The sequence below is a fragment of the Phoxinus phoxinus genome (assembly GCF_949152265.1).
Source record: "Phoxinus phoxinus genome assembly, chromosome: 9".
Taxonomy (NCBI): Eukaryota; Metazoa; Chordata; class Actinopteri; order Cypriniformes; family Leuciscidae; genus Phoxinus; species Phoxinus phoxinus.
This window is the reverse complement of record NC_136884.1, coordinates 31,640,611-31,666,579: the sequence shown is the minus strand read 5'-3', so window position 1 is coordinate 31,666,579 and position 25,969 is coordinate 31,640,611. Positions and strand designations below refer to the sequence as shown.

The 25,969-nt window shown below is 41.0% G+C and overlaps 2 protein-coding genes across 4 annotated transcripts in view; both read right to left on the bottom strand.

The window, feature by feature from the left end:
* Positions 1-1,150, bottom strand: part of LOC307004686 (uncharacterized protein) — a 36,570-nt gene extending 35,420 nt beyond the window's left edge. For 2 of the 3 annotated variants that reach the window (XR_013799102.1, XM_079624083.1), the window contains exon 1: positions 900-1,132. Coding sequence is in view for 2 of the 3 variants with exons in the window: in XM_079624083.1 (XP_079480209.1) it covers positions 900-1,059 (160 nt within the window). In the remaining variant the exon portion in view is untranslated. Of the gene's footprint in view, positions 1-899 lie in introns of all 3 variants that reach the window. The other variant, XM_079624084.1, reaches the window with a different exon arrangement.
* A 4,856-nt stretch (positions 1,151-6,006) lies between these two features.
* Positions 6,007-25,649, bottom strand: LOC307004685 (membrane-spanning 4-domains subfamily A member 4A-like). The gene is made up of 8 exons (XM_079624082.1): positions 25,379-25,649; positions 20,344-20,554; positions 17,454-17,564; positions 17,298-17,366; positions 16,605-16,748; positions 14,326-14,439; positions 6,514-6,594; positions 6,007-6,317 (listed from the first exon to the last, which is right to left on the bottom strand). Exons 1-8 carry the CDS (start codon positions 25,471-25,473, stop codon positions 6,237-6,239), a joined length of 906 nt encoding a protein of 301 aa, XP_079480208.1. The 5' UTR covers positions 25,474-25,649; the 3' UTR covers positions 6,007-6,236.
* Between the last annotated feature and the right edge of the window lie 320 nt (positions 25,650-25,969).

Below are 25,969 nucleotides of genomic sequence, written 5' to 3'. Positions count from 1 at the left end.
TTTAGGAAAAAAGGGTGAACAAATTGCAACAGATCAAACTCAACTGATTTTGTATCCTCCATATGTCCTGAGTAAGGAGAAAAAGCCCAGAAGAATCCCATTAGGGGAAAGTTCAGAAAAAAACCCAAATATATCCTATTCATACGCCTATTCATTATTTGTCTCACATGAATAGGGTAAAAAAATGTAACCTTTAGATATCACCATGAAAATTACTGAGTTGATTACTTATATCAAGACAAACAAAAAATGTATTACACGTTTTTTTTTTTTTTGTTAACATGGACAAACGGTGCATATTCTAATTACAGATGTGCTAATTTGCATAAATACCACAACAGATCATAGTGTATGTTTAAGTGTTGCGTGTATGTTTTAATCATGCACTGTTATTGAATGTGATTTTGTTTATGTACGTCAGGACTGTGAAGCACTTGCTGGCGCCTGTATCTGCACGAGACTCTCCCTTCCTGCCACACTGCTGTTTTGTTTCTACGGATTGTTGTTTGTCTGATTTCTGTTCAACTACAGACTGTTAACGGGGGAAAGCTATATGAGGTTCTGAACGCCTTTATGCACTTTACAGCGTAAATGTCATGAACATGAAATCGTCATGATAAACACCAAACTAATGCACTGGATGTGTCTGCATGATGTATGACCATCCTAACTAAAACACACATTTTGGTCCGTTTTTATTTTCTCTCCAAAAACAAATACAAATGGTTAGTTTTTAAATCCAATAATAGCATCTGAAGAACACAAAACAGAACCAAAAACACTGTATATGCTTCTGATCTATGCTTCACAATCACTTCCTGAATAACCACAGTTATGACATTAGATGACTGAACATGTGCAGACTGTGATGTTTCTATCAAAGTAATGAATGTGATTACCTGAACGCTGAAGTGGTTGGTGTGTGTTTGTCTCTGTCCTGAAGTCATGATCTCTCGCACTTTCTGCACTCTCGTAGATTTCCACTGTCATCTCCAGTCTCTCTGGCTGCATTCCCTCACACTCAGACCCGATCACATAGTTATACATGCTATCAGACATTTCTTCTCTTAAACATTAAATTATTTTGTTCCTTGTTCTTTTTAGATGTAATCAGCACTCGTCTTCTTTTTAAAGCTAGTAGCAAACTTGTGGTCAATGTGTGAAAACAAACAGACCCTTAAAGTAGACATGAACCAAAAGTTGTGATGTCATGTGAGTGGCAGGTTGCGCCAAGAATTGTCCAACAGTGGCTGGGATACCCTTTTTTACTTTTTCAGTGACAATGAGTTCTGTTTGACATACACATGAGATTAAGTTTTTAGCTTGGCTCTGCATTGTTCAATATTCACAAAGCCTGTGTCATCTTTAAATTTAGATCAAAGAACTGGGTTTACTTCCTCAACTGAGGGTCCCTTCTGTGGTAGTGCCTCTGTTTCCTGTTACTGCTACAATTCAAAAGCATCACAGAAATTTGGCAAATATTCAACAAAGAGCTGCAGGCCTGACATAAATGACAGACAGACCGTATTCTCATCAAAAGTAATTTCCATTACCAGTTGGAGCATAATATCTCAACCTATCAAACTCAACGGTGAGCCAGAAATAATCGGTGGGGACATGGGACCTATGGTTTTTCCGACTGATCTCATGAAATGGCATATGTATGACACACCAATTCGTATTCCATTCAGCGTGCTATCAAGACGCATAACCGCTTTTTGGCGTGTTTTTCAATCAAATCTGGGGATATGGTTCGTTTCGACGTACCTGATTCCCTAATCCTAACCGCACTTCTAATCCTAACCCCACACCCACAACTAATCCTAAACCTACCCACACTAGGGTGTAGACATACACGCGGATAGATCAAAATGCGTAAAGATAACACTTGGCAGTGGCGTGTATGTTTACGCAAAGTCATGTTGTTTTTTTTTGCTTTTTCCCTGGTCTAATACTTTCTTCATCTTTTTTTCCACACCTCATAAGATTCAATCATATACTTGTGTCCCAGCTTGGGTCACCCCAACCATCCAGCACCACTGATTTCATTGTGCCCCTGTCAGTTTTTCTAAACGACCCATCTCGTGGGTAATTATCTGTGACATCGATTCAGACCAACCAGCAAGATTGGACACAAAAAGTTCTGTCTAGAAACTTTCTATACATAAAATCCACTGGCCTTTCTCAAGCGAGTGGTCTCAAAATATCTGACCCCGTTGCTTAAAGCGACCAACCAACACGTGCACGGCTGCACGCAAAGTCGGAGCTGAAGCCGAATAAACACGATGGTATTTCCTCGCCCTAATCCTCCTCTTGGGGATTGACTCAAACATGTTAAATTTCTCTTGTTGATAGACGTTGGCTTCTTCTTCAGCTCCGACTTCGCATGCAGCCGTGCAAGAGCGCAAAACCTCACAACACTCAGCCCCTGTCGGTGATTGGTTGAACACTATTTATTTTTGTTTTGAGTGGTTGGTGAAACCAATTGTTTTTGTGTGCAGATCTCAGAGCCTAGGCTGCCTACAGAGACTCGTTTTTTTGACGGCCTGCTTATGGGGTGGGCAGCTAGTGGATCGTTAGGAAAGATTAGATGAATGTGATCATTTATTTTTGGGCCTGAAATCGCTGATACAACCTTTAAACTAAACCGCAATTAATCAAACATTCAGACAAGGGCGTAGGTTTGGTCTCAGCTTTGGTGGGGACATCCCACCCCCACACCACCCCCTTATTTTTTCAGCCAATCAAATGACGGCGTTCCTTGTACTGGCCATGGGAATCGATGCAAATCGCTGCAGCAGGGATTTTTTCCTGGCTCAAAACTAGGCGGAGTTGATAAAATTCTGATGATGTATTTTATTAAAAAGATAATTAACTTGTATTTTTCATATACCAACATATAGCCTACTGTGTTTTCCACAGTACTTTTGTGGATGGACCTAGGTATCTCTGGAGGGGTCCGGGGGCATGCCCACCCGTAAGAAAATTTTGTACATTTTAAAGATAAATTCATTAATCTGGTGCACTTTGAGTCACCAGAATCCACTGTTAAAAATAAATAATCCACCTGCCCAAACCTATGATATTCTCTGATTTAGATATCTGATCATCACATTAATTACAATTCAAATTATCAGTGTTAAGCATGATAATATGGTAAAATGTCACACTGTAGTAGGGTGATTTAAAAATAACATTTATTTAAAATAAAAGTTCTTCTTTTGGCAAAATTACATTTCTTTAATAGCCTAAACTGAGGCTTTACTCCCTTCAAACTTAAATTGTCAATGTTTCATTACGTCACTGTTGGAAAACAATCTTATCAGAATATATATATATATTTTACCTTTATAAAGGGCATTTCCCCCCTAATTTTATTAAATGTATGCTCAGCGCCAACGCTCCCACCACGCGCTATGCATAGGGCACCAAGAGCCGAGAGGGCACCAAAAAAATTACCTAATGAAAATATCAATAATAATGCCGATATTATTTCAGTATAGAAATACAGACATCCCGGGAGTCTCCCGCATATTGATAGCGGCTCACTGATGCCCGTGAATTAGTTAAAATCTCCCGGAATCGCGAGCGCGCCCGCGAGACAGAGACTGTGCTCCAAACCGCGTAGCGCGTGCACGGCAGAGAGGAAGAGAGAGCAAGAGACCGCGCGCGCGTGTGCCTCAATAAGCGCATGTAATATGTTTGATGGACACAGGAACCAAATAGAACCGTCACGGTGGAAAAAGTGTATCTGAGCATGTGACTGTCTATCGAGTTTTGTCGAGAGCAGAAGGCGGCAACTAATTTGACGGAGGCGGCCGCCTCGTAATTCTCTCACAAATATTGGTGGGGACAATTTTGTCATTTTAAAATATTGATTGGGACTAGTACCTAGCGTCCCCCCCTAAACCTACGCCCATGCATTCAGATCAAGAAGTATCATCAGCACAACAGTGAAAACTAATGCCGTGCTTCCTAATGATATCTCCTAAGGGTAGCAGGTACAGAGTGAACAGCAACAATGCTCGTCACGAGTTATTCAATGCTGCAAACTTAATATTCTAGTAACTGATATTGGTTACACTTTATTTCGAGTCCACTTAAGACATTCTACTAACTATAAGTCACTTGTAAACTACATGCCAACTAACTCTCATTAGAGTATTAGTAGAGTGTAGTAGACTGGTAGGTTAGGGTTAGGTGTTCGGGTTTGGGTTAGGAGAATACATTGACTTGTAGTTGCCAAGTTACTTATAATCAGTTGAATATCTGTTGGGGGACCAACAAAATAAAGTTTTAGCAAATATTAAGCAGACAGTCTATTAATATTTTAATGAGAGTTAGTTGACATGTAGTTGCAAAGTTACTTATAGTTAGTAGAATGTCTAAAGTGGACTATGGAAATAAAGTGTTACCCTGATATTACGCTATCATCAATGTTTAGGCTATGGCATTAACGCTAGCTAGAAATATACAGCTTTAAATCCTTTCTCTCGTTTGTTTGATGAGCAGAGGTATTCCAGCTAAGTTCCAAGATGTCCGGTCTCTATATTTCCTTCCCACCAGAGCTCTGGAAAATATATATATTTGTCATTCTTAATTCAAATTAAAATGTTATTATTTAAATGTATTAATAATATCCTTTTCAGAAATCACAGGTTGCTATGGTCATGTGTTTTTGTTTACACATCAAACTCGTGGCCACAAGAAAAGGATGTCACTCGTTGTCATATATATCAACATGCTATGACATTCCCACGACTTACTATGTCATGGCCTCGACAAAACTAAGTGAACTGAACATGTACCTTTTAATCTAAAAAAATGCAGAAATTGCCAAGGTAAAATGATCTAATATTGTTTTACAAAAAAAAACCCAGTTCTTTTTCCCTTTGCTCAGTTGTTTTTAGGTTAGTCTTCTGAGATAAGATAAGGCAAATTCTTGTTGATACTGTTTCCCAGAATGAAGGTAAAGCTGGTCACTGAACCAGGAAATCAAGCCTGACACTTACAACTGATACAACACAATCCCTTTTATAAGATGATACATTTAAAAATATCAAAACAATGTTCCAGCTTACAATACGATCCATCAATACTCTTAACTCAAAATAATGTTACTGTTAAATAATGTTATTAAATAGCCTACAAACATTATTACGGTAACTCATTAAGTCACTTTTAAATAGGTCATACTTTTTCAATAAGTTTCACAAATCCATAGATTTATCCATCCATTCTCCATACTGTCCTCTGTAGGGTCACTTCAGGGCTTAAGTCTATCCCATAATCTCAGGTCAAAGGCAGGGGACGTGAAGTTTACAAAACTCATAATATTTAATATAAATATATATCCTGCTGAAAAATCCAGCATTGCTGGTCACCAGCATAAGACATGTTTTGCACGCTGGGACCAGCATAGGATGTTGGTGTACGTTCCATGGTTGTGTATTATGTTACTGTATATTCTGTTAGATGTCTGCTGGTGTTTTTCTTCTCTCTGCATGTTATCTGCCGCTCTACAGACAGAGAGAGACAGAGAGAGAGAGAGAGAGAGGTGATCGCTCGCACCCGCTGCTCTTTACTGTGGAGAAACCACACGCTCAAAAGAAGCTTGCCTTCCAGAGTGCTGTTGTATTGTGTAGGTGAGACCGTAATCCTCTCACTAAGTTAAGGCTTATTGTAGCCTTCAGAGGTTTACCATTAGTTTGCATTGTTGATGCTACCGTTACATGCTCAAAAGTGCTGGAAGCTGTAGTGAAATACCTTGATCGGCCCTGATATTTCAAGATCGGCGCTTGACATCCCTAATATCTATATTTATATCTGTTTACACAGTTCCATCACCCTTCTTTTAATTAAGTTTTTATTATAAATATGACCGTGTTTCCTCCAGGATATTGATATTCTCCTGCCAGGTTGTTGTTGTAAATACAAATTCGTTCTTAAGTGAATTGCCTGGTTTTAAAAAAGTTGAAAGGAAACAAGAGACATTAATAAGCCATTTTTTATTCTGTATACTTTATTCTTATAGATTATACTGTATTAAGCAATTAGTTGTTCAAAACAATCTATCCAGTTTCACTGATGATTTGGAAAATTTCCTGACTTAACCAAAGAAAGAAAATCGTAAAATAGTGTCTATTCTTGAATAGTTAATGTTCACACATTTGTGAGTTAAAAATGATCTGGGAAAACCCTTGCGTCCCACCTCAACTCTGTTTTAATATTCATATTTATTGAAATTCACTGTATTGTGGAGGAATTTCTGCAGGAAGGTGTTGTTGATGCATGGCAGGGTTGCTGACCACAGATATCTAAAAGAAATATAATATATGATCAGCTTTCTTGCTTACAGATTATTTATTGATAATGTTAAACAATTAGTGCACCCATTACTCAGTTCATACATAGAAAAATAATTCCACAAAACAATGTAATATTTGAATTTAGCGTCACTGAGTACCATTTTAGTCAAAGTCTAATTAAACTGGGGTTAGAAGCTTCTCTTACCTCTGAGTTGTTAAGTTCATGGAAGTGATTGTGTCCAAAACAACAGGGATGTTGAGTTAAAACTTGAGGAACAAACGGCACCTTTGGGAAAATACACATGTAGAGTTTAATGACTTCTTACTGTGAAATGCCACAGATGCAATGACACTGGCAGACAGTTTCAGTATTACAGCTTTATAGACATCAATGTACTTCAAATGGAGTTAAAAAAAGAAAGAAGCTGACGCTGCAATATGCGTGTTATCAGTCTTCTGGAGGGTAGTAACCCAACCGCCTTTTTAAAATTTTGGCTGCTCAATCAATGGTAAATCGCTGTCACCGCTCCCTCACTCACCGTCCTCCACTGGGCCAGTGCCGTTATCGTAAAGTTCCACTATTTCCAGGACAAAGTTCGGATCATACAAGTTGCACGGAAAGCGTGCGCGCCCTGACATACAACGAAGCCCCTATCATGCTGTTTTAGGATTTTTCTGCGTCAATGATGTGGAAAAGGCAAGATTTTATCAAGTCAAACAGCAGTTCAAGTAAAAGGGAATTTCCTTCGCCTACATATTGTATCCGGCCATTCTCAGGATTTAGGTGGACGGGCAGGAGAGGTCCTTCAAAGATCCCAAGGAAGTGGCAATTTTTCTGGAAGTTAGAGCTTGACCTTCATGATCTCCAGGCCAGATACAATTCATCTCCTTCGGACGAACTTAGAATTGACCTACAAATTACTAAAACTGAACTAGAAGCGATTTTAATGAAAAAGGCGGGAAACAATATGTGTTTTGTGAAACCAATCGTTACCTAGCCAATCTCTTCCATAACAGGACTTCGGCTCAGAACATACCCTGAATTAAGGATTTAGGCGGTTCTCTCTATTATAATAATAATAAGGAAATTAATAATAGGTTTAAATAATTTTATAATCAATTGTTCACCTCATAATTCAAATCATGCTCTATCGTGATATGAATACTTTTTTGCAAGGTAATCATTGCCAAATGTCAGAGCTACAGAGAGATGTCTTAGACTTAGATAATCCAATAACCCTTAGTGAAATCAAGAATTGTATTCAATCTCTTCCTAATAATAAGAATTTCATTGATCAGGGCTAAAAAAAAGACCTAGACTAAATTATAGTTGTTTGTCCCTCCCTGTTAAATCTTGGGGGTTAGTTGCATCATTTGTTTTCTTGTTGGGTGCTCAGTCTAGATTTCTTTTAGAATGGTTCGTAAATTACCCGAAATCCACTTGGATTGGATGTGAAACCGCTTCCCTAAATTTCTCCTGCGTAATTTTTTGTATACCTCCCCTGCTAAAGTTTATGCTTTGACCAAAGTTAATATAATTTAAAAGAATATGTTGAATAATTGGCAGCAAGTAAGGAAACTGGAAGGTTGTTGGAAGGTTGGATGTTAAGCATCTTTCTTTGTTAACTTCTTTTCATGATAACCCTGATTTCCCACCTGGCCTTCAGGCTGATCTTGATGACTCGAATTGTTATGATGTTGGAAAGGTGAAGAAGGGAATGAACCCAATCGCAGACAGTAGTCACAGCACACGGTTTATTATGAACAAAACAGGAAAACGAAACTCAGACGGGACAAGGAATCGTAGGCTGACAAGACTTCACAATAAACAAACACTACTTCTAATAAACACTCACAATAACAAGACTTTCCGCAAGATACTCACAGGTATAATTAACAATGAACCGACACAGGACAGCAAACACAAGGGGATTAAGTAGGGAGACAAATGATAACATAACAGGTGACACAGGTAAAGCAATAATGACTAAACGAGGATAACAAGGAGGGCGGGGCTAGAAGACGAGACAACACAAGCACATGGCCCAAGCAATTGGCCATGAGCTTGAACACAAAACATGATTCTGCCATGATCCTGCCTTACGACCAGGGAAAATCAAGGACACTAAGGCCACATTTACACATAGCCGGGTATTTAGAGAAACGAATATTTCTCCCCCTCCGTTTTCAATAATAACATCGTGCACACAACCCGCATAAATACGCCGTCGAGCGCCTTTATAACTATGTCAAACCTATGGGCGGCAGTGTAGGGAGAAGGATAAAGCCATGCAAGCCAATCAGAATCCTCAGAATCGACAAGAGAGAACCTAAAACCCCGTTTCTCCCAGTTGACACGACAACATATAACCGGCGTTTTCAGAAATCTCCACTTTGGCCGGAGTTTTTAGAAATGATCGTTTTCTGGGATAAAAACGGCGTTTTCGTGTAAATGACAGGCCAAAACGCAGAGAAATATCTGCGTTTTCCCATCGTGTAAACAGGGCCTAAGGCAGAATCATGACAGAACCCCCACCTTAAGGAGCGGCTTCCAGACGCTCCTCAATGGTCTGTCATGATTCTGTCTTAGTGTCCTTGATTTTCTCTGGTCGTAAGGCAGTTCAGAGGCGACAGGGGAAACCGGCCCGGGGACTAGTGGCGACAGGGACGAACGGGGAAACAGTCCGGGGACTTGTGGCGACAGGGGAAACAGGCCGGGGACTAGTGGAGACAGGGGCGACCGGGAAGACAGACTGGGATACTCCATTGGTGGAAGCAGCAACAGACTCAGACATAGAGGACACAGAGGATGAGGAAACAGGACTCCTGGGGGACATGACAGGCGAAGGGGCAGGACTGGGTGCAGCGCTCTCAGTGGCAGATACGGGTGCTGCGCTCTCTGTGGCAGGCTTGGGTGCACCGCTCACAGGGACAGGATCGGGTGCAGTACTCACAGTTGCCACCTCAGGAACAGCGGTCGCGGCTGCAGTCTGGGGTACGGCGCTCACTGCAGCTGACTGGGGTACGGCGCTCACAGCAGCTGTGGACTTGGGACAGAGCAAAATGACAGGACTGACAGGGACTTCTAGGATCTTGACAAAGGTCTTTAGGTATTCGGACAAGGTTTCAGCGGCGACAAGGACAGGCATGCGTTGACGGGCAGAAACAGGCCGCAAAACCTTTTCGGCAGCTGAATCGGCCTTGGCCCTCTCTGCAGCGCTCACAACTGTAGGTTCAGGAATAACACTCACTGCTGCAGCGGGCTCTGGGACAGCGTTCACTGCTGCAGCGGGCTCTGGGACAGCGTTCACTGCTGCAGCGGGCTCTGGGACAGCGTTCACTGCTGCAGCGGGCTCTGGGACAGCGTTCACTGCTGCAGCGGGCTCTGGGACAGCGTTCACTGCTGCAGCGGGCTCTGGGACAGCGTTCACTGCTGCAGCGGGTTCTGGGACAGCGTTCACTGCTGCAGCGGGCTCTACACCAGGCAGAGACGAAGGACGGGGGGCTCCCTTCCTCCTCTTTCTCCTAGGTCGCGGTGCCGAAACCGTTGTTGAACTAGGGACCGGTTGAAGGATCTCTGCGGGGACCGTAGCAGGCTCTGGGAAGACAGTCCCAGAAGGGGTAGACTCCGTCAAAGAGGACTCCGATGCTGACTCCCATGACAGCCGTCTTCCTCGCTTTCCGCGAAGAGTTGTAACTGCGGAAGACGCCTCGGGAGTCGAGGTGGAAAGAGTCCGGTCCCCCAACGTAGCCACGGCGAGAACGCGACCCTCCGGGATTACGGGGAGCAAGCCAGGTGATGGCGACATGGTGGCACTCGGCGGGTCTTTCCGCGACAAACAGACCACCATATCCCGGAACGGACCAGCCTCTCCCGTTCAGCCAGAGGGGGAGGATCATTGAGGCCTGCAATAAGGTAGCTATTTAAGAGGCTTTCAGGTAAGAGAAACCTCCCCTCATCCACGATCCGGGCATACTCGTTCAATGACAGCTTTCCCTGGGGGGGAATCGGAAGCTTGCATCTCCTTGAATCGGAAATAGCCTTGAGCCACCAATCTTCCAGAGGGTCCGACTGACACTTGATGGGCGAGGACAATAGTGACTGCTGGGTTCGGTTTTGGTCAGTTCATTCTGTTATGATGTTGGAAAGGTGAAGAAGGGAATGAACCGAATCGCAGACAGTAGTCACAGCACACGGTTTATTATGAACAAAACAGGAAAACAAAACCCACGAGGGGGTGAAACTCAGACGGGACAAGGAGTCGTAGGCTGACAAGACTAAACTAAGACTTCACAATAAACAAACATTACTTCTAATAAACACTCACAATAACAAGACTTTCCGCAAGGTACTCACAGGTATGATTAACAATGAACCGACACAGGACAGCAAACACAAGGGGATTAAGTAGGGAGACAAATGATAACATAACAGGTGACACAGGTAAAGCAATAATGACTAAACGAGGATACCAAGGAGGGCGGGGCTAGAAGACGAGACAACACCAGCACATGGCCCAAGCAATTGGCCATGAGCTTGAACACAAAACATGATTCTGTCATGATCCTGCCTTACGACCAGGGAAAATCACGGACACTAAGGCAGAATCATGACACGAATGGTCGGGAATATTATTCAGGATGACCTGATTGGCCTACAGTTAGACTCATTTTTTAAATGCCATCTTCGGCTTGGAGCAAGGACCTGCCTAAATTATGAGATACCCTTGGACCTTCAGAACAGAGACCTTCTTCATATTTTGGTTTACTCTGCTTGGAAATGTATCTTTAGCAGGAGGATCCCCCCACCTTAAATCAATGGCTGCATACAGTCTCAAGTATTATTCCACTTGAGGCTTTTTCCACAGCCATGAAGAACAGACCCTTTCTTATCTACAGGATCTGGAATCCTTTTTTCAATTATCTGGGAACCTCTAAGTCAAACGCGCGGGCGCGTTTTTTACATAGCAGAAAAATAGACCTAAAATACTCCGTCAGTTTTGGTCATACAGACTTAAGAAATATGAAAAAATAAGCTGTTAAATGTCTACTTTTTTTATGTGTCCACTTACAATCGAAATAAAACATTGTGCTTTTGTAAAATAAAGAAAATATACAGGGTGTGCTTTCTGCCTCTCCGTCTCGTGAACTTTTTTTCTGGTGCACGTCACTAAACTTAAAACTATTCACTCAGACATGAGATATATATCTCTATAATCATTTAAGTGTGTAGTTTTAAATTATCAAATTCAAAAGTAAAACAAATATTCTAAATAAAACTGTTTATGTAATCTATATAAAAAGAGCGAGAGATCAGCCGTTCTCATTATCGTTCTGCCAGCTCATTACTCTGCTAATGTGACGCCCATGGAGAGCGCGCGCTATTCAAACGCAGATGATCAGAAGCAACACATGCAAACCAGTCAACGCCCACAACAGCTGGACAACACACTCGCTGTGAGGAATAATAATATCGTGATAATCCTGGAAATTTTACCTCAAACGTGCTGGAGTAGCCTAACACGGATCCAGCTGCAGATCAGTAAGTGCTTTGTTCTAATCGCGATATGAAATGGTGTCTGTAAATCGCAAAAGACTGTTTAAATTTGAATCGCGTTTCTGTGTTTGAATGAATGCACGGCACATATGCATGCTGTTGTTTACTACAGCTCGCGCGTGTCTGTGTGAATGAATTTAGCTTTTAGCAAACTATCTATATTGCCTACTGAGATGAGTAAAAATCGACTGAATACGTTGAAATAAAATGTCTTTGTATAAGCAACATATTAAACTGCAAATTAACATTTATGCCCTAATATATATTATAAAAGACAATATGTTACAGACGAAATATGAAAGACAACATTTCGTTTTGGATAGATTATAAAGTTTTTACTGCCACATCAAAACCTAATTTACAAGGTGCAAACAAAATCTTAAAAGGTCAATATAAGCATTCTCTTTAAATTATTTTTGTGTTTTATTAGTGACAAATTTGGGGAGAGGATAGCCTACATCCAAAACTTTCTGAAAATACGAATGAGAATTAACTGCACAATTACTAGAAATGTTTACCTTGGATATTATACAATTTGCAAGCATACACAGTTTGTGGAAAAATACACTTTTTTCAAGATGTTTCCAACTCTGAACCAATTCACCTTTGGCTAAGCCCCGCCCCCCTTAGTTACTATTGCTACCTCCGACAACTTCATCTGGGCTCTGGTTTTGTATCAACATGGCTTATGCTGTGACGGCTCTTCCTGCTGAAATTTTATCAAACTTTTATAAAGCAGCAAATAAAGTGTCCGATAGAAGTAGGCAGAAGGGGCTGCAGTGTGCGTTCGAAGGCTATATTCAAGACATACCGGTGAAACGCAAGCAACAACAAGGCATCCAAATAGAGGCAAAAGCATAACGGTCACAGTCAAAAAATTAACCACCGCATATCCTAATCGAGACGGAGGCTGGGACAAACAATATCAACACTGTTCATGCAAAGGAGGGTAGGTCTCTTCACTTCTATAATCGTTATTACAAAGCAAATGGACTACGCGAGTATAAAGTTGTATTTATTAGCAGCGTGTGCTAGCGTATCAACAATTAGGGTAGAGAACCGAAATCATAACCTAAACCAGCTTAAAACGGTCAAACTAGTATAACTTCACAGTGAGGTTAAAAGCAAAAATAGAGCACACAAAAGTGTGTTGTTGATCTTGAGGGGTTTCGCTGACTGAGGACGTCCACACAGTTTAATCCAAAGACGACACTTGTCAGTATTTTACTTCGGTTTTGGGAAGGGAAAAAAACGGACACCCCCCTACAACCTCTCTGGGAAACGCGTATCTGTGTTACAAATGCCCCAGGCACAACGTTTAACCATATTTCTGATAAAACTACTACGGTAATAGCCTGCCGAGACCAAAAATATGAGACGCCGGTGTTAAAGTCAATGGAACGCTGTGAAAAAGTGTCGGACCTCTGTGGGAGCTCGTTCTTGGCTGCGCTGTGATTGGTCAATCTACATTCTAGGGCGTGGCTTAGCCAAAGGCGAATTCTGTAGTAATATATATGTGTGTGTATGTATATATATATATGTGTGTGTGTGTGTGTGTTTGTCTTTGCATTCTTTCTTGTGGCTCAGTGACACCTCAATGAAAGGCTCATTAGTATGCAGCATTAGCAGGTCTTTGTCTTCTCTCAGGTGTGAATTAGGACATTATTCATGACCTTGTTGGATCATTCACGCCCACCTGCATATTGCCTTTCCAAACAAAAAGTGTCTTACAAAATTTAAATCAATCTATTGTTTAATGATTAGCCCGGATGATTTTCAGATCATTTTGAAGTAAACACTCTAGCCGACAACATCCATTAGTCAAAAGTATTGTGGGAATATGTGAAGTTGGCCGTTTGTGGTCTTATATCAGAAAATTTAAGTTTGAGTTTAATAACCACGCATAAATAATATTCTCTCAAAAATGCAAACATGTACATACATGTTGCTCACATATTATGATAGCCATGTTCGTGCTAAATAGAGTGTAATTACACCTTTGCCATTAATATGTTTATAAGCAACTGAAAAAAATACAAATATCAGGTCATGTCAAAACATCTCAAGGACCCCAAAAACACCTTAGACCCCAGAGGGTTAAACACTGAAATGTCCCCAGGGTCCCGAAAAGAAAGAAAGTGGGCTTGATAGACTTAGCTAGGAGAAAAGAAGTGTACAAGTATAACACTCTGCAGTTGTAGTTGTTTTGGTAAGTCTTTTAATGGTACGTTACATTGTGCTTTTCATTGCCTCTGTATTTCATTTATTTTTTTAATTTGATATAATATTTTTTTTAGAGGGAGGGGAGGGGAGATTGGTTGGATATTTAATTGGTACTTCTTGTGAATATGTTTTACCATGCTTTGCACTGAAAATTTTCAATAAATATATTATTTAAAAAAAAAAAAAAAAATTCCATTGCTGACAAAAAAAAGTTTGGGAACTTTACACATTACTCACCTGTTGATAACAGCAGGAGGTGGCTTTACAGGCAAATCCTGACAGATAGATGGAGATGATAAACTGAAGGAAGGCGAATATCAATGATACACCACTGATTCCCCAGAAGAGAGTCTGAGTGAGAATTCAACATTAGCACAAATAATAATGACAAAATAATAGCACTCACATCAGTACACAGGCTGCTCAGCAGTTCAAAATCTACCATCCTTGAGGTTTATATACCGTATTTTCCGGACTATAAGGCGCACTTTTTTCATAGTTTTGCTGGTTCTGCGACTTATAGTCAGATGTGACTTATATATCAAAATTAATTCATACTGACTAAGATGAACCAAGAGAAAACATTACCGTCTACAGCCGCGAGAGGGCGCTCTAGTTAGCGGAGTTGTTCAGAAGCGACACCGAGGAAGAACTCAATGGATTCAGTGTGGAATGAGATCGGGAGCTTGGTGAACTTGCTTACTGGTAACTCTTTGGACTCGCTGGCTAATGTTAATTTAGCCTATTCAGCCTCCCAGTTATATGTTATTTATGCTATTGTGTAGGGTTTCCCGCAGAAAATGTGTTAGTTAAGGTGTAACTTAACTTTGTGTAACTTAACTTAACTTAGTGTTAGCCTACGTGTCGCCACCATAAACATCAGCATAAATGCTCCTGATAAATGATTTGTTATTAAAGCATTAACATTCACAATCCACTGTTAATTTAACATAAAAGCAAGCAAGCTGTGTGCATGGTTTGCCATGACTTAATGCGCGCTCCCTTAAAGGAGAACTCCGGTCAATTTTAACATTGAGCTCAATTTTTAGTAAATTTGGAGTGCTGTCAATACAGAGAACAACGACAAAAATCGGTGTTGCCTACATCGTGTTATCCTATTTTTAAAATTTGCACCCTATTGACTTCAATGGGGCAAGTTTTAAACCTGCTTTTATCCTCTTAACATCCTTGATGTGTCATTACAAGTGCCCAGCCATGTTGAGTGATTCCTTAAGAGTGAACACGAGTGAATCTGACTGCATTAGATGTGAAAGATATTCATAAAAATGATGTTAATTCAACAAGCGCAAATACCTGTATTTAGTTCCTGTTTTCGGTCGAAGTCCAAAGTAGTCGATTGTCGTTGTTCTCTGTATTGACAGCACTCCAAATTTACTAAAAATTGAGCTCAATGTTAAAATTGACCGGAGTTCTCCTTTAATAATTCCTAAAAAGCTGACATCAGTTCATCGCGATCTCATACATCTCTGTTATTATCAATGAAGCTGACTGCATAATGAATCTTTCATAATATATTTTATAATCAGAGGATTTGCCAGCATGCAGAATTCAGCACTGAACAAAAAGTCAGTTTTGAGCGGTGAGGGGATTCTGTCTTAAATGCTTCTGATTGGCCATTGCGTTCAAGAAATCAACACATATGTCTGTGATTGGCTACATCGCTCAATGCTGCAAACATGTTACAAATAGAAACTCTGGCCTGTAAATCGTTTCTATTTTGTTTTAGTTGTTCTTGTTGCTTTTCTGCAACAGATGAATAACAATTTATTAGTTTTTATGTTTTATTCATAGATATTTTTTATTTAATCGTTTTATTCTCCCGCAGCCCGCACACACAGCGTGAGTGCATTACCGCCCGCGCTCGGCCATCAAATCTAGTCCCGCGCCGCACGTCTCTAGATCACGGGTCCGGCCCGAGTATAGCGGCGGGAAACATCGGGCTCGGGCAGAGAATCTAAGCTCTAAACAGGACAGAGTAACGCAGCGGATATCGCTCATATACATTTTGTTTACAACGTAGTTAAGGTGGCAGGCGTGTGTTGCTTAGAGTGTTTGCAGGGAAACCCTGTGTAACGTTAACAAGCCGGACACCTATTCAGCCTGTTGTTCTGTGTGATATTGCGTCTGCCTTTCCAGATTAAATGTCTGTTCTTGGTCTTGGATTTTGTTAAATTTCTAAATAAATGCGACTTATAGTCCAGTGTGACTTATATATGTTTTTTTCCTCTTCATGACGCATTTTTTGACTGGTGCGACTTATACTCCGGAGCGACTTATAGTCCGTAAAATGCGGTAGTAATACACCATAAGTATAGGTCAAACTGGACTGAGTTTACAATTAATGTATAATGTTAATGTTTTCTTTAATTGTAAATTATCAGTAATAGTAAGAGATCTATAAACTTCTGAAATGTTGAAAAATACAACTATACTGACCACACAGTGATCTCATTGTAATTATTGAATAAATGTGAATAGAAAAGTTGGTGACATACTGTATACTTTCCCTCATAATCATAACAACCATAACCGTCGCAGTAACCGTAAAATGGCCTTAGAGTCATATCAAATGAAAGTATGATAATGGAAGTGCCTGCAAATATAGCACTGAAAATGTTCATTCCAAAGGAACCTTTCACCTAAAGGTAGAAAAAAAGCAAAATGGATTAATAAATTAGCAAGGACTTTTGCTTGTTAACATGGAAAAGTATATGGAATGTGATAAATAAAAAAAATACACTACTTGACATCAGGGTCCAAGCACCAATGGCTCATGTGGATGATTAAGGGATACTATATTTGAATAAAATAATGTATTTTAGAGCAAACAATACACAATTTGGTGTGAATTCTCAAAATGGCTCATGTGGATGATTAAGGGATACTATATTTGAATAAAATAATGTATTTTAGAGCAAACAATACACAATTTGGTGTGAATTCTCAAAATGTGCTGTAGTCTATGTCTATTAAGTTTCATTTTTTTGGGTGTTGCGTTTAGGAGGAAAAAGTTCAATTTGTGAAAAATTAGCATTACCATTCCTTATTTTGGTTCACTGTGAATTACAGTCACTGATGCCATACACTTATGGCATAAAAAGAAGAAAGAAGAAATCAGTACAAACACAATAGCGTTCCTGTACCTCTGGTGCTTAACCCCTGAGAAACAAGAAGTGTTGTGTACATACCAAACACAAACTGGAGGGTGAATTCAGTTTATTTTCTGCAGCAATGCAGAGTGAGCCTGCGGTGATGTGCTGAGAGCAGAGAGAAAGACATAAGTCAAGGCTTCTGTTGGAAAATGTAACTTGTGTTATGAAAGACACAACTGAATTGTTTCTTACGATGAGAGATCCCCAGTAAGGAATACCACTATAGACAAAGATGGATTCTGCATGAATTGAAGACACGATTCCCAACAGGAAAGTCCACAGACCGATCATTATCTGGACAGTCTGTGAAGGACAAGAGTCTTTTATAAAGCAAGTAAAAAAGTATAACATTTTGGGTAACAATATAACATGAAGAGTATAAATTTATAACAGCTGTAGTTCAGGATTTATGATTGTACTAGAAAAATATCTGGGTACTCTCATTGCATAAATTCACATACTGATTTGCAGATAAAGCAAAAAAAAAAAAAAAAAAAATTTGATTGCAACTCCGTAAACATTCTTCTTCTCTGTTATGAACTGCTCCAAGACACGGAGGTTGAGGATCCAAAAGCAATATTTATAGTGATGGCAATTTCAAAACAACTGCTTCATGAAACTTCGAAACCTTTACGAATCTTTTGTTCCGAATCAATGGTTCGGAGCGTGTATCAAACTGCCAGAGTCACGTGATTTCAGTAAACAAGGTTTCATTACGTCATAATTGTTTCGAAGCAATTCGAAATCAAAACACCACTGGGGGCGATGATCTCTGTCAACCCATGAATCATGAGGAGTCACTGGTTTTACCTGCTATCTGATCAGTTTTAGACATTTGTAGATGTTTTCATTAGACATTAGTATAATGAAAATGAATAATGGTAGTTAAGTCTCTTATTGTCCTGTTTAGCTGAGCCATTCATAGAACAAACAAAACAAACCCAAACAATTGATAAAAGAACATAAGACACTTGATAATCTTAATAGATGATTAGATAATTGTATATTTATAAAATAGATTTATAAAAAGTGTTTTTATGCATGTTTGGCCTGGGTTTTTGTTGCATTTACACTGTTCTGACCACTAGGGGTCACCGTGGAGACTGTCGGATTGTTTTGAACTTTGTTCAAGGCTTCGAAGCTTTTATAAAAAAAACGAAACCTCACATTGAAGCAGTGTATCGGAGCTTGATTCGTTTTGCCATAACCACATGATCTGTTCTTATTTTGATTATATAAAATTTACATTTTACATAGCCTTGCCTATGAACTCGTAGGATTAGGATCTGGATCTGGATCTCAAAATGTATCTGGCCGCGCCGCTCTCACTATGGAGCTGGCAGGAAACAAGCGTGTCGCCGCGTCTCCCCTGGAGTTATTAGTTGAGCCTGCCACTTAACAGCCAATTAACAAAAAGAAAGGGGCTACACAATAGCCAATCAGAAAATAGCATGAGTTACTGTAATTAGCCAACAGTTTTACAGCCTGTTCACTGACAACACCTGCTCAGAACAAGTGGTCTAGGCCTAGTCATATTTTCATTATCACACGATGACTGACATATTGTTACATTATAAACATCTCTCTCTCCAAATAGGCTTAATAATTGTATTAGCACTAAATCAATTAAAGTGTATTGCATAGTCGATGTTATAAGTCACTTTTAAAATCATGTCATATTTTATAATTATATCCTGGCCATGGATGCATTAATCATTGCATCTGTCTTTAAAATATGTCAGGTAAAAAGCATACTTTTATTAGTGTTTTTGTTGTTATTATTAATAATTGCTCAGACTTGCAGAAGAAAATATTTGACACATGGCACTGACAATTCAACCAAATAAAAAGTAATGAAAGTATGCTTCTTTTTTCCCCCCAAAGTATGGGGGGTGTCACTCTTGCTTGTCTTCAAAACTTGAGAGCCCTGGCTTCATTTCACCATCACTACAATACGGCACATTTGCTTCAACTGTTTCAGTGTTCCACGAAGCCTCGATTTGCCCACCCTAAAGTATTTATTAAAAGGGTAATCCACAATCGTAATCCACATCCATGCAAAGGTCATTTACAAATAAACAATGACTGAGATAAAGTAAACTAAGAAATCCAAAAGGCCAGGCAGAGAATCAAAGAATGATACATGGGAAAACCAGGATACAAGACTCAGAGATGCAGTACCAACAGACATGCGAGATCTAGCAAGGAGTGACTGATGAACCAGGCTTTATATAGGCAGGAATAACAAAGATGTGACACAGCTGAATATAATCATGGATGATTAGACTGGGCAGTGAGTTATGGGCAATGAAGTCCTTGAGGGAGTATCAATAGTCTGAGGTAGAGTACCCTCTGGTTAGCCTGGGAAAACCCAGACCACTCTCAGTTGTAACTGAGTAAGGGTCTGGCAAAGCTCCATAGACAATTCATTTCCACAGGGGCGTCTCCAACGGACGTCGGATAGATCTAAAACCAATCAGAGCGATGAATGACATGACGTATGCAGAGCGACGGAGATACATCTCGAGACTCTCAGCAATTCTCTGTGTTAACGAAAATGACCATTTTAAATCGCTTGAAACAGACGCGATAGCTGATTCGAACGAGTGATGTTGTGATGTTCCACGGCGGCATCCATCTTTGTAATGTACAAAATCTGCGTCAGTCACCGTCTCTGCTCTGTCGTCATCGTGTAAAGCCCGCCCCAACGTTTCTGATTGGTGCCGCGATTTCGACGGATTGGAAATGAGTTTCAATGGGCTCTTTGCCAGACCCACTTGCAGAGCAAATCTAAATTTGCCGGAAGTGGTCTGGGTTTTCCCAGGCTACCCTCTGGTGGCATTCACGGGCACTCTAACTGGTGACGGTGACTGATACACTATACATTTCTACTACTTTACTCTGTAAATGATAAACCTAATCTTATATTGCTGGCTTTCCTGCATTGTCACAAAGGCATTGAGTCACATTAATCAATAAAAAAAGAGTATGCTTTGTTCATGCGTGTACCACTTTCCTTACCTCACAATGACAAACACAATAAAAATGATACAATTATTTGGGTTTATGAACAATTTCTCACCCCAAGGGCTTTTGGTTGGCCTTTCAGAAATGTCTGAAGTCCATGAAGAGGTGAAACTCCTGCTAGCTGTTGTCCATAAACAGTCACAGGAACATTTGTCCCAGTTCCAGCTGCTGGTGTTTGTGTCGGTGGTTGAAACTGGATGACCAGCGTTGAGGAGGTCACGGGTATGACAGTGTGAGACATTCTTCTTTCTGAATCTGAAATTGACCTGTACACAATGATAGTAAATCAAGAGTAAGCATGATTTTAAAATTGATTTTCTATGTCAAGTCAAGTTACATTTATTTATATAGCGATTTTTACAATACAGATTGTTTCAAATCAGCTTTACAGAGATAACAGGGAAAGTAATGCAACAGTTTGTTTCCAGAAACAAGGCAGTATTACAGGTCAGAAGTCAGATTGGGATGGAACTATGACGTCAAAGGGTATCAAACACCGCCTCCGCAGAAGAAGATCAACACCTACTTCAACACTGCCTGTTTAGCCCCGCCCACTGATTCACACATTACATGCAATATCTAAATAACATAGGCCTACGAGCTGATAATTGCTAAACCGGATCGAGCTAACAAGCAATAAACATGCGGTTTATGAAAAATTGTGCAGTGCCTGGTTGTGGAAGAAGACAGTTTCTGCATAAGCTTCCTTCGGATTCCAATATTAGCAATGCATGGTTTAACTTTATTTTTAATGAAATTCCAGCTGACGTGGGTAAAACATGCGCGTTTGTTTGCTTCATTTCACCGCGGTTTGTTTTGTAAACAAGACACAGGTCGAGACTGGATTTGCAGTCCGATTAATATTAAAAATTGATGCTGTGCCTTCTATATTGGATCTGACAGGAATGGCGATAAATAAATAAATCATTTAAATAAATAAAAAAATCTGATAGTATTGCATGGCTACAGATTGTTTGATATCTAATGATTATGTGTACGTGTCTAACCAGTCACAGAAGTGTCCAACTATGAAGGATGTAGCTTGTCAAAAAAACACACTGAATTTAACATCACAGGGCACACAGCTAGGCTCAAAACCAGGGTAGAAAATAGCCTATTGCTTATTAATTTTGATGTTTTTGAATGTAAAAACCAAGCGAACGTCATAAGTTCACCTCAGACAACAATATAAAAAATATAAAAAGCCAGTTCATGACCACTTTAAAATAAATATATAAATATAAAATATACAGCTCATGTTTAAATTATTCTATATCATTTACATTTAAGGCAGATTTAGCAGATGCTCTTTTCTAAAGACACTTACAATCATGTACCCGGCAATCAAAGTGCCCTAGAGTTCGTACAAGGTGCTTAAAGTGCTTGAATTTGACTTTTTGAAATTTAAGTTCTGGAAAACAGCCATATTTTTGAAAAAGTACTTGGAAAGTGCTTGAATTATAAAAAATAGGGATGCATCAATATCGTGCTCATGTACTTGCACTCGTAAAAATGCTCCGATACCAATAACCGATAGGGCTACCAGGCAGCGTGTGTATAGTAACACATAGCTGTGGTGCGCAAGCTGAAATGAGAAAAACGCGCAGGGGATGGAACGCGCGAGCTGGACAGACATCAGTGGAAAGTTTGTAGTTCAGTCGGATGGTAAAGAAAATAAAACGAGGCATGTAGCTAATTATTAACGTTAACTGATGAGAGAGAACGAGAGCGATAGCGCGCACTTCTGTTGAATGCTCTTGATTGCTGATCGTTCACTCAGCACGTGTTATTTTGATGAAAACTAAATCGTATACTGTATGTAACAAAGTCCCTGTAAAGGCAATTCTAAAAAAAAAATCTAAACATTATAAATGTTATAAATGTATTGCTAACACATATTACAAAGACTGAACTGTGAAGTACTGAATTGTGAAGTTAGACCGTTAAACAGTTTTTCACCATTGCTGTGTTCAGTATTTTTTGGGCCGGGGCTAAAAACGGGGGCTCGATGACGCACTGGAGCCCCTGAGCTCCTGGACACGCCCCTACTTGATGGCGCACTGGAGCCCCTGAGCTCCTGGACACGCCCCTACTTGATGACGCACTGGAGCCCCTGAGCTCCTGGACACGCCCCTACTTGATGACGCACTGGAGCCCCTGAGCTCCTGGACACGCCCCTACTTGATGACGCACTGGAGCCCCTGAGCTCATGGACACGCCCCTACTTGATGACGCACTGGAGCCCCTGAGCTCATGGACACGCCCCTACTTGATGACGCACTGGAGCCCCTGAGCTCATGGACACGCCCCTACTTGATGACGCACTGGAGCCCCTGAGCTCATGGACACGCCCCTACTTGATGACGCACTGGAGCCCCTGAGCTCATGGACACGCCCCTACTTGATGACGCACTGGAGCCCCTGAGCTCCGGGACACGCCCCTACTTGATGACGCACTGGAGCCCCTGAGCTCCTGGACACGCCCCTACTTGATGACGCACTGGAGCCCCTGAGCTCATGGACACGCCCCTACTTGATGACGCACTGGAGCCCCTGAGCTCCTGGACACGCCCCTACTTGATGACGCACTGGAGCCCCTGAGCTCATGGACACGCCCCTACTTGATGACGCACTGGAGCCCCTGAGCTCATGGACACGCCCCTACTTGATGACGCACTGGAGCCCCTGAGCTCATGGACACGCCCCTACTTGATGACGCACTGGAGCCCCTGAGCTCCTGGACACGCCCCTACTTGATGACGCACTGGAGCCCCTGAGCTTATGGACACGCCCCTACTTGATGACGCACTGGAGCCCCTGAGCTCCTGGACATGCCCCTACTTGATGACGCACTGGAGCCCCTGAGCTCATGGACACGCCCCTACTTGATGACGCACTGGAGCCCCTGAGCTCCTGGACACGCCCCTACTTGATGACGCACTGGAGCCCCTGAGCTCATGGACACGCCCCTACTTGATGACGCACTGGAGCCCCTGAGCTCCTGGACACGCCCCTACTTGATGACGCACTGGAGCCCCTGAGCTCATGGACACGCCCCTACTTGATGACGCACTGGAGCCCCTGAGCTCCTGGACACGCCCCTACTTGATGACGCACTGGAGCCCCTGAGCTTATGGACACGCCCCTACTTGATGACGCACTGGAGCCCCTGAGCTCATGGACACGCCCCTACTTGATGACGCACTGGAGCCCCTGAGCTCCTGGACACGCCCCTACTTGATGACGCACTGGAGCCCCTGAGCTCCTGGACACGCCCCTACTTGATGACGCACTGGAGCCCCTGAGCTCCTGGACACGCCCCTACTTGATGACGCACTGGAGCCCCTGAGCTCCTGGACACGCCCCTACTTGATGACGCACTGGAGCCCCTAAGCTCATGGACACGCCCCTACTTGATGACGCACTGGAGCCCCTGACGCTGGCCCCTCCTCTAACAATAGAGCACATTCACATCAGTTTCCCGCTCAATCACAGTTTGCTAGCTATCTATGCCTTCGTCACGCAAATACGTACTACCTGGATGCGATCACGTACAAAACAGATCGATGTCCTTATTTAAATTTCCGAAAAACGATCACATCAAGAAGAGGTGGATTAATTTTGTGAAGAGCCACCTTGATGGAGAGCTGAGGATCACCACCAAAACCCGCCTCTGTAGTGATCATTTTACACGGTATAGATTTATAAACTTTAGTTGGAGACAACTGGGATTCACTGATAATCCGCTGTCACTGGTGAATGGGGCCGAACCGGCTATCTCCCGCCTCGGCCTTCATCCTCCCGTCGCGCCGACAACTGGTGCCATCATCGGCAGTGCGTGCCCACCAATGAGTGTAAGTTGCCTTGTGTGCTTATGTTATAAGTAGGTAGTCCACAGTAACTCCACAGTTGAGTGTGGCGACTGCAGCTTACCCGCGAGTGGGCGTGGTTTCAGCGCAGCCAGCGGACACGACCCCAGCGTTTGAGAGCAGGGACCACTGCAAATTTTTCAAGATTTTGATAGCTTACCTTATGTACTTGCCGGCTTTTTTATCATTCAAATTTGGCTGGGTGGCTAATAACAAACTTTTCTGTGGTGTGACAAACTCAGAACATATACTTAATTTTGACTTTACAGGGACTTTAAGTAAAACATAAACTGTTACCTGATTTATGTATAGCGAGTGGTTCCCTACATTATTACTGGACGTTTGGTTCTATGAACGCAAACATCCAAAGCGCGCGCCGCGCAAACCAGTGTCTCAGCGCGCGAATACTGAATTAAATAGTATTTCACGTCATGCGCTTGTACGGACGAATTCACCCAAAAAAAAAAATCACTCGTCTTGGTGATTATCCTAGTAAACAAATGTATTATACAGTAATGAATATGGAATTTTTTTCACATTTGATTACTTTATTCAAATTTCTGTAGAGGTTAGATCTACCCGAAAAACACTGTTTATTTTATTTGTAGCCTTTCATTGTTCTATTGTATTTATTTTTCCTATTTGCAATTTGATTATTTGTTCTTATTTTGTTACTGACTGCTTACTTGTCTTTAACCAAGTTTTAAATTCACATTAATTAGGCTTTCAATATCAAAATCTTTTCACACAAAATTAACGGTGCAGCCCGTCTGAGATATGCTATTTCGCATGGCTATGAGCATGATATTAAGTATATGATAAGTATATAATACAACTTACATTCTTCAGATCAATCATATATTGGGGGGGGGGATCTGTTTCAATATCCTTTCAATGGTTAAGGGGTCAATGGATTGATCTCTATGAAGTGAAACATCATATACCACCATATACCGGTATATGTCATTTGAGTAATAAAAAAAAAAAATAATAATAAAGATATCGTTTGATGAGTGCTGATTGAAGTCCTTGAAATCCAAAAAAAGTAGTTCTTGAAAAGTCCTGGAATTTCATTTTACAAAATCTGTACAAACCCCAACCATTACAGATTATTACCAAATAAAGGAAATCCATTCATTAATAAAAAAATAAAATAAAATAAATGCAGACAATGCAAAAGTAGTCAGATAGTCAGTGTAAGTATATAATTTGTTGTATTACCGGAAAGAAATCTTCTCTTCAGTTGGTTTGCCGCACTTTGCTCTGTAGTTCAATTCACTCTTCTGAGATGTAAGCCTATGCAAGTAAGATGTCATAAGAGTAACTCCTGATACTGTTTCCCAGAATGAAAGAAGAAACAGGTGGAGATCAGGTGGTTATGAGGGGTGGTAACGCTGGTCCTTTAATAAGATAATAACGATGATCAGCATGATTTAAATACCATAGTGAATGCAGGTATCACTCTTTAGTTGATAACAGAGGTAAACCTTTTGCACTTTGTCATGGTTGTTAGTATAAGCAGACAGACTGTCTAGTGGGCTTCAAGGTTTCAATGATCTCATTATCATCTGTTGGTTTTTCTGTTACTGTTTACAGTACGATAACTACTGACATGTTGACTCGAGGGCTACATTACAGTCATGGCACATCACCTCTGAGTGTTGTGCTTCAGACTCGCCCACTTTTTGATGATTCACACACTTGAACAAACATAGCCATAGTTTTAAAATCGCTATACTAGAGTGGCAGCTTGAAAGGGTTCGTCACAGCATTGCTGTCGTTACTGACATTCAATTGTAAAGTAAATTTTAT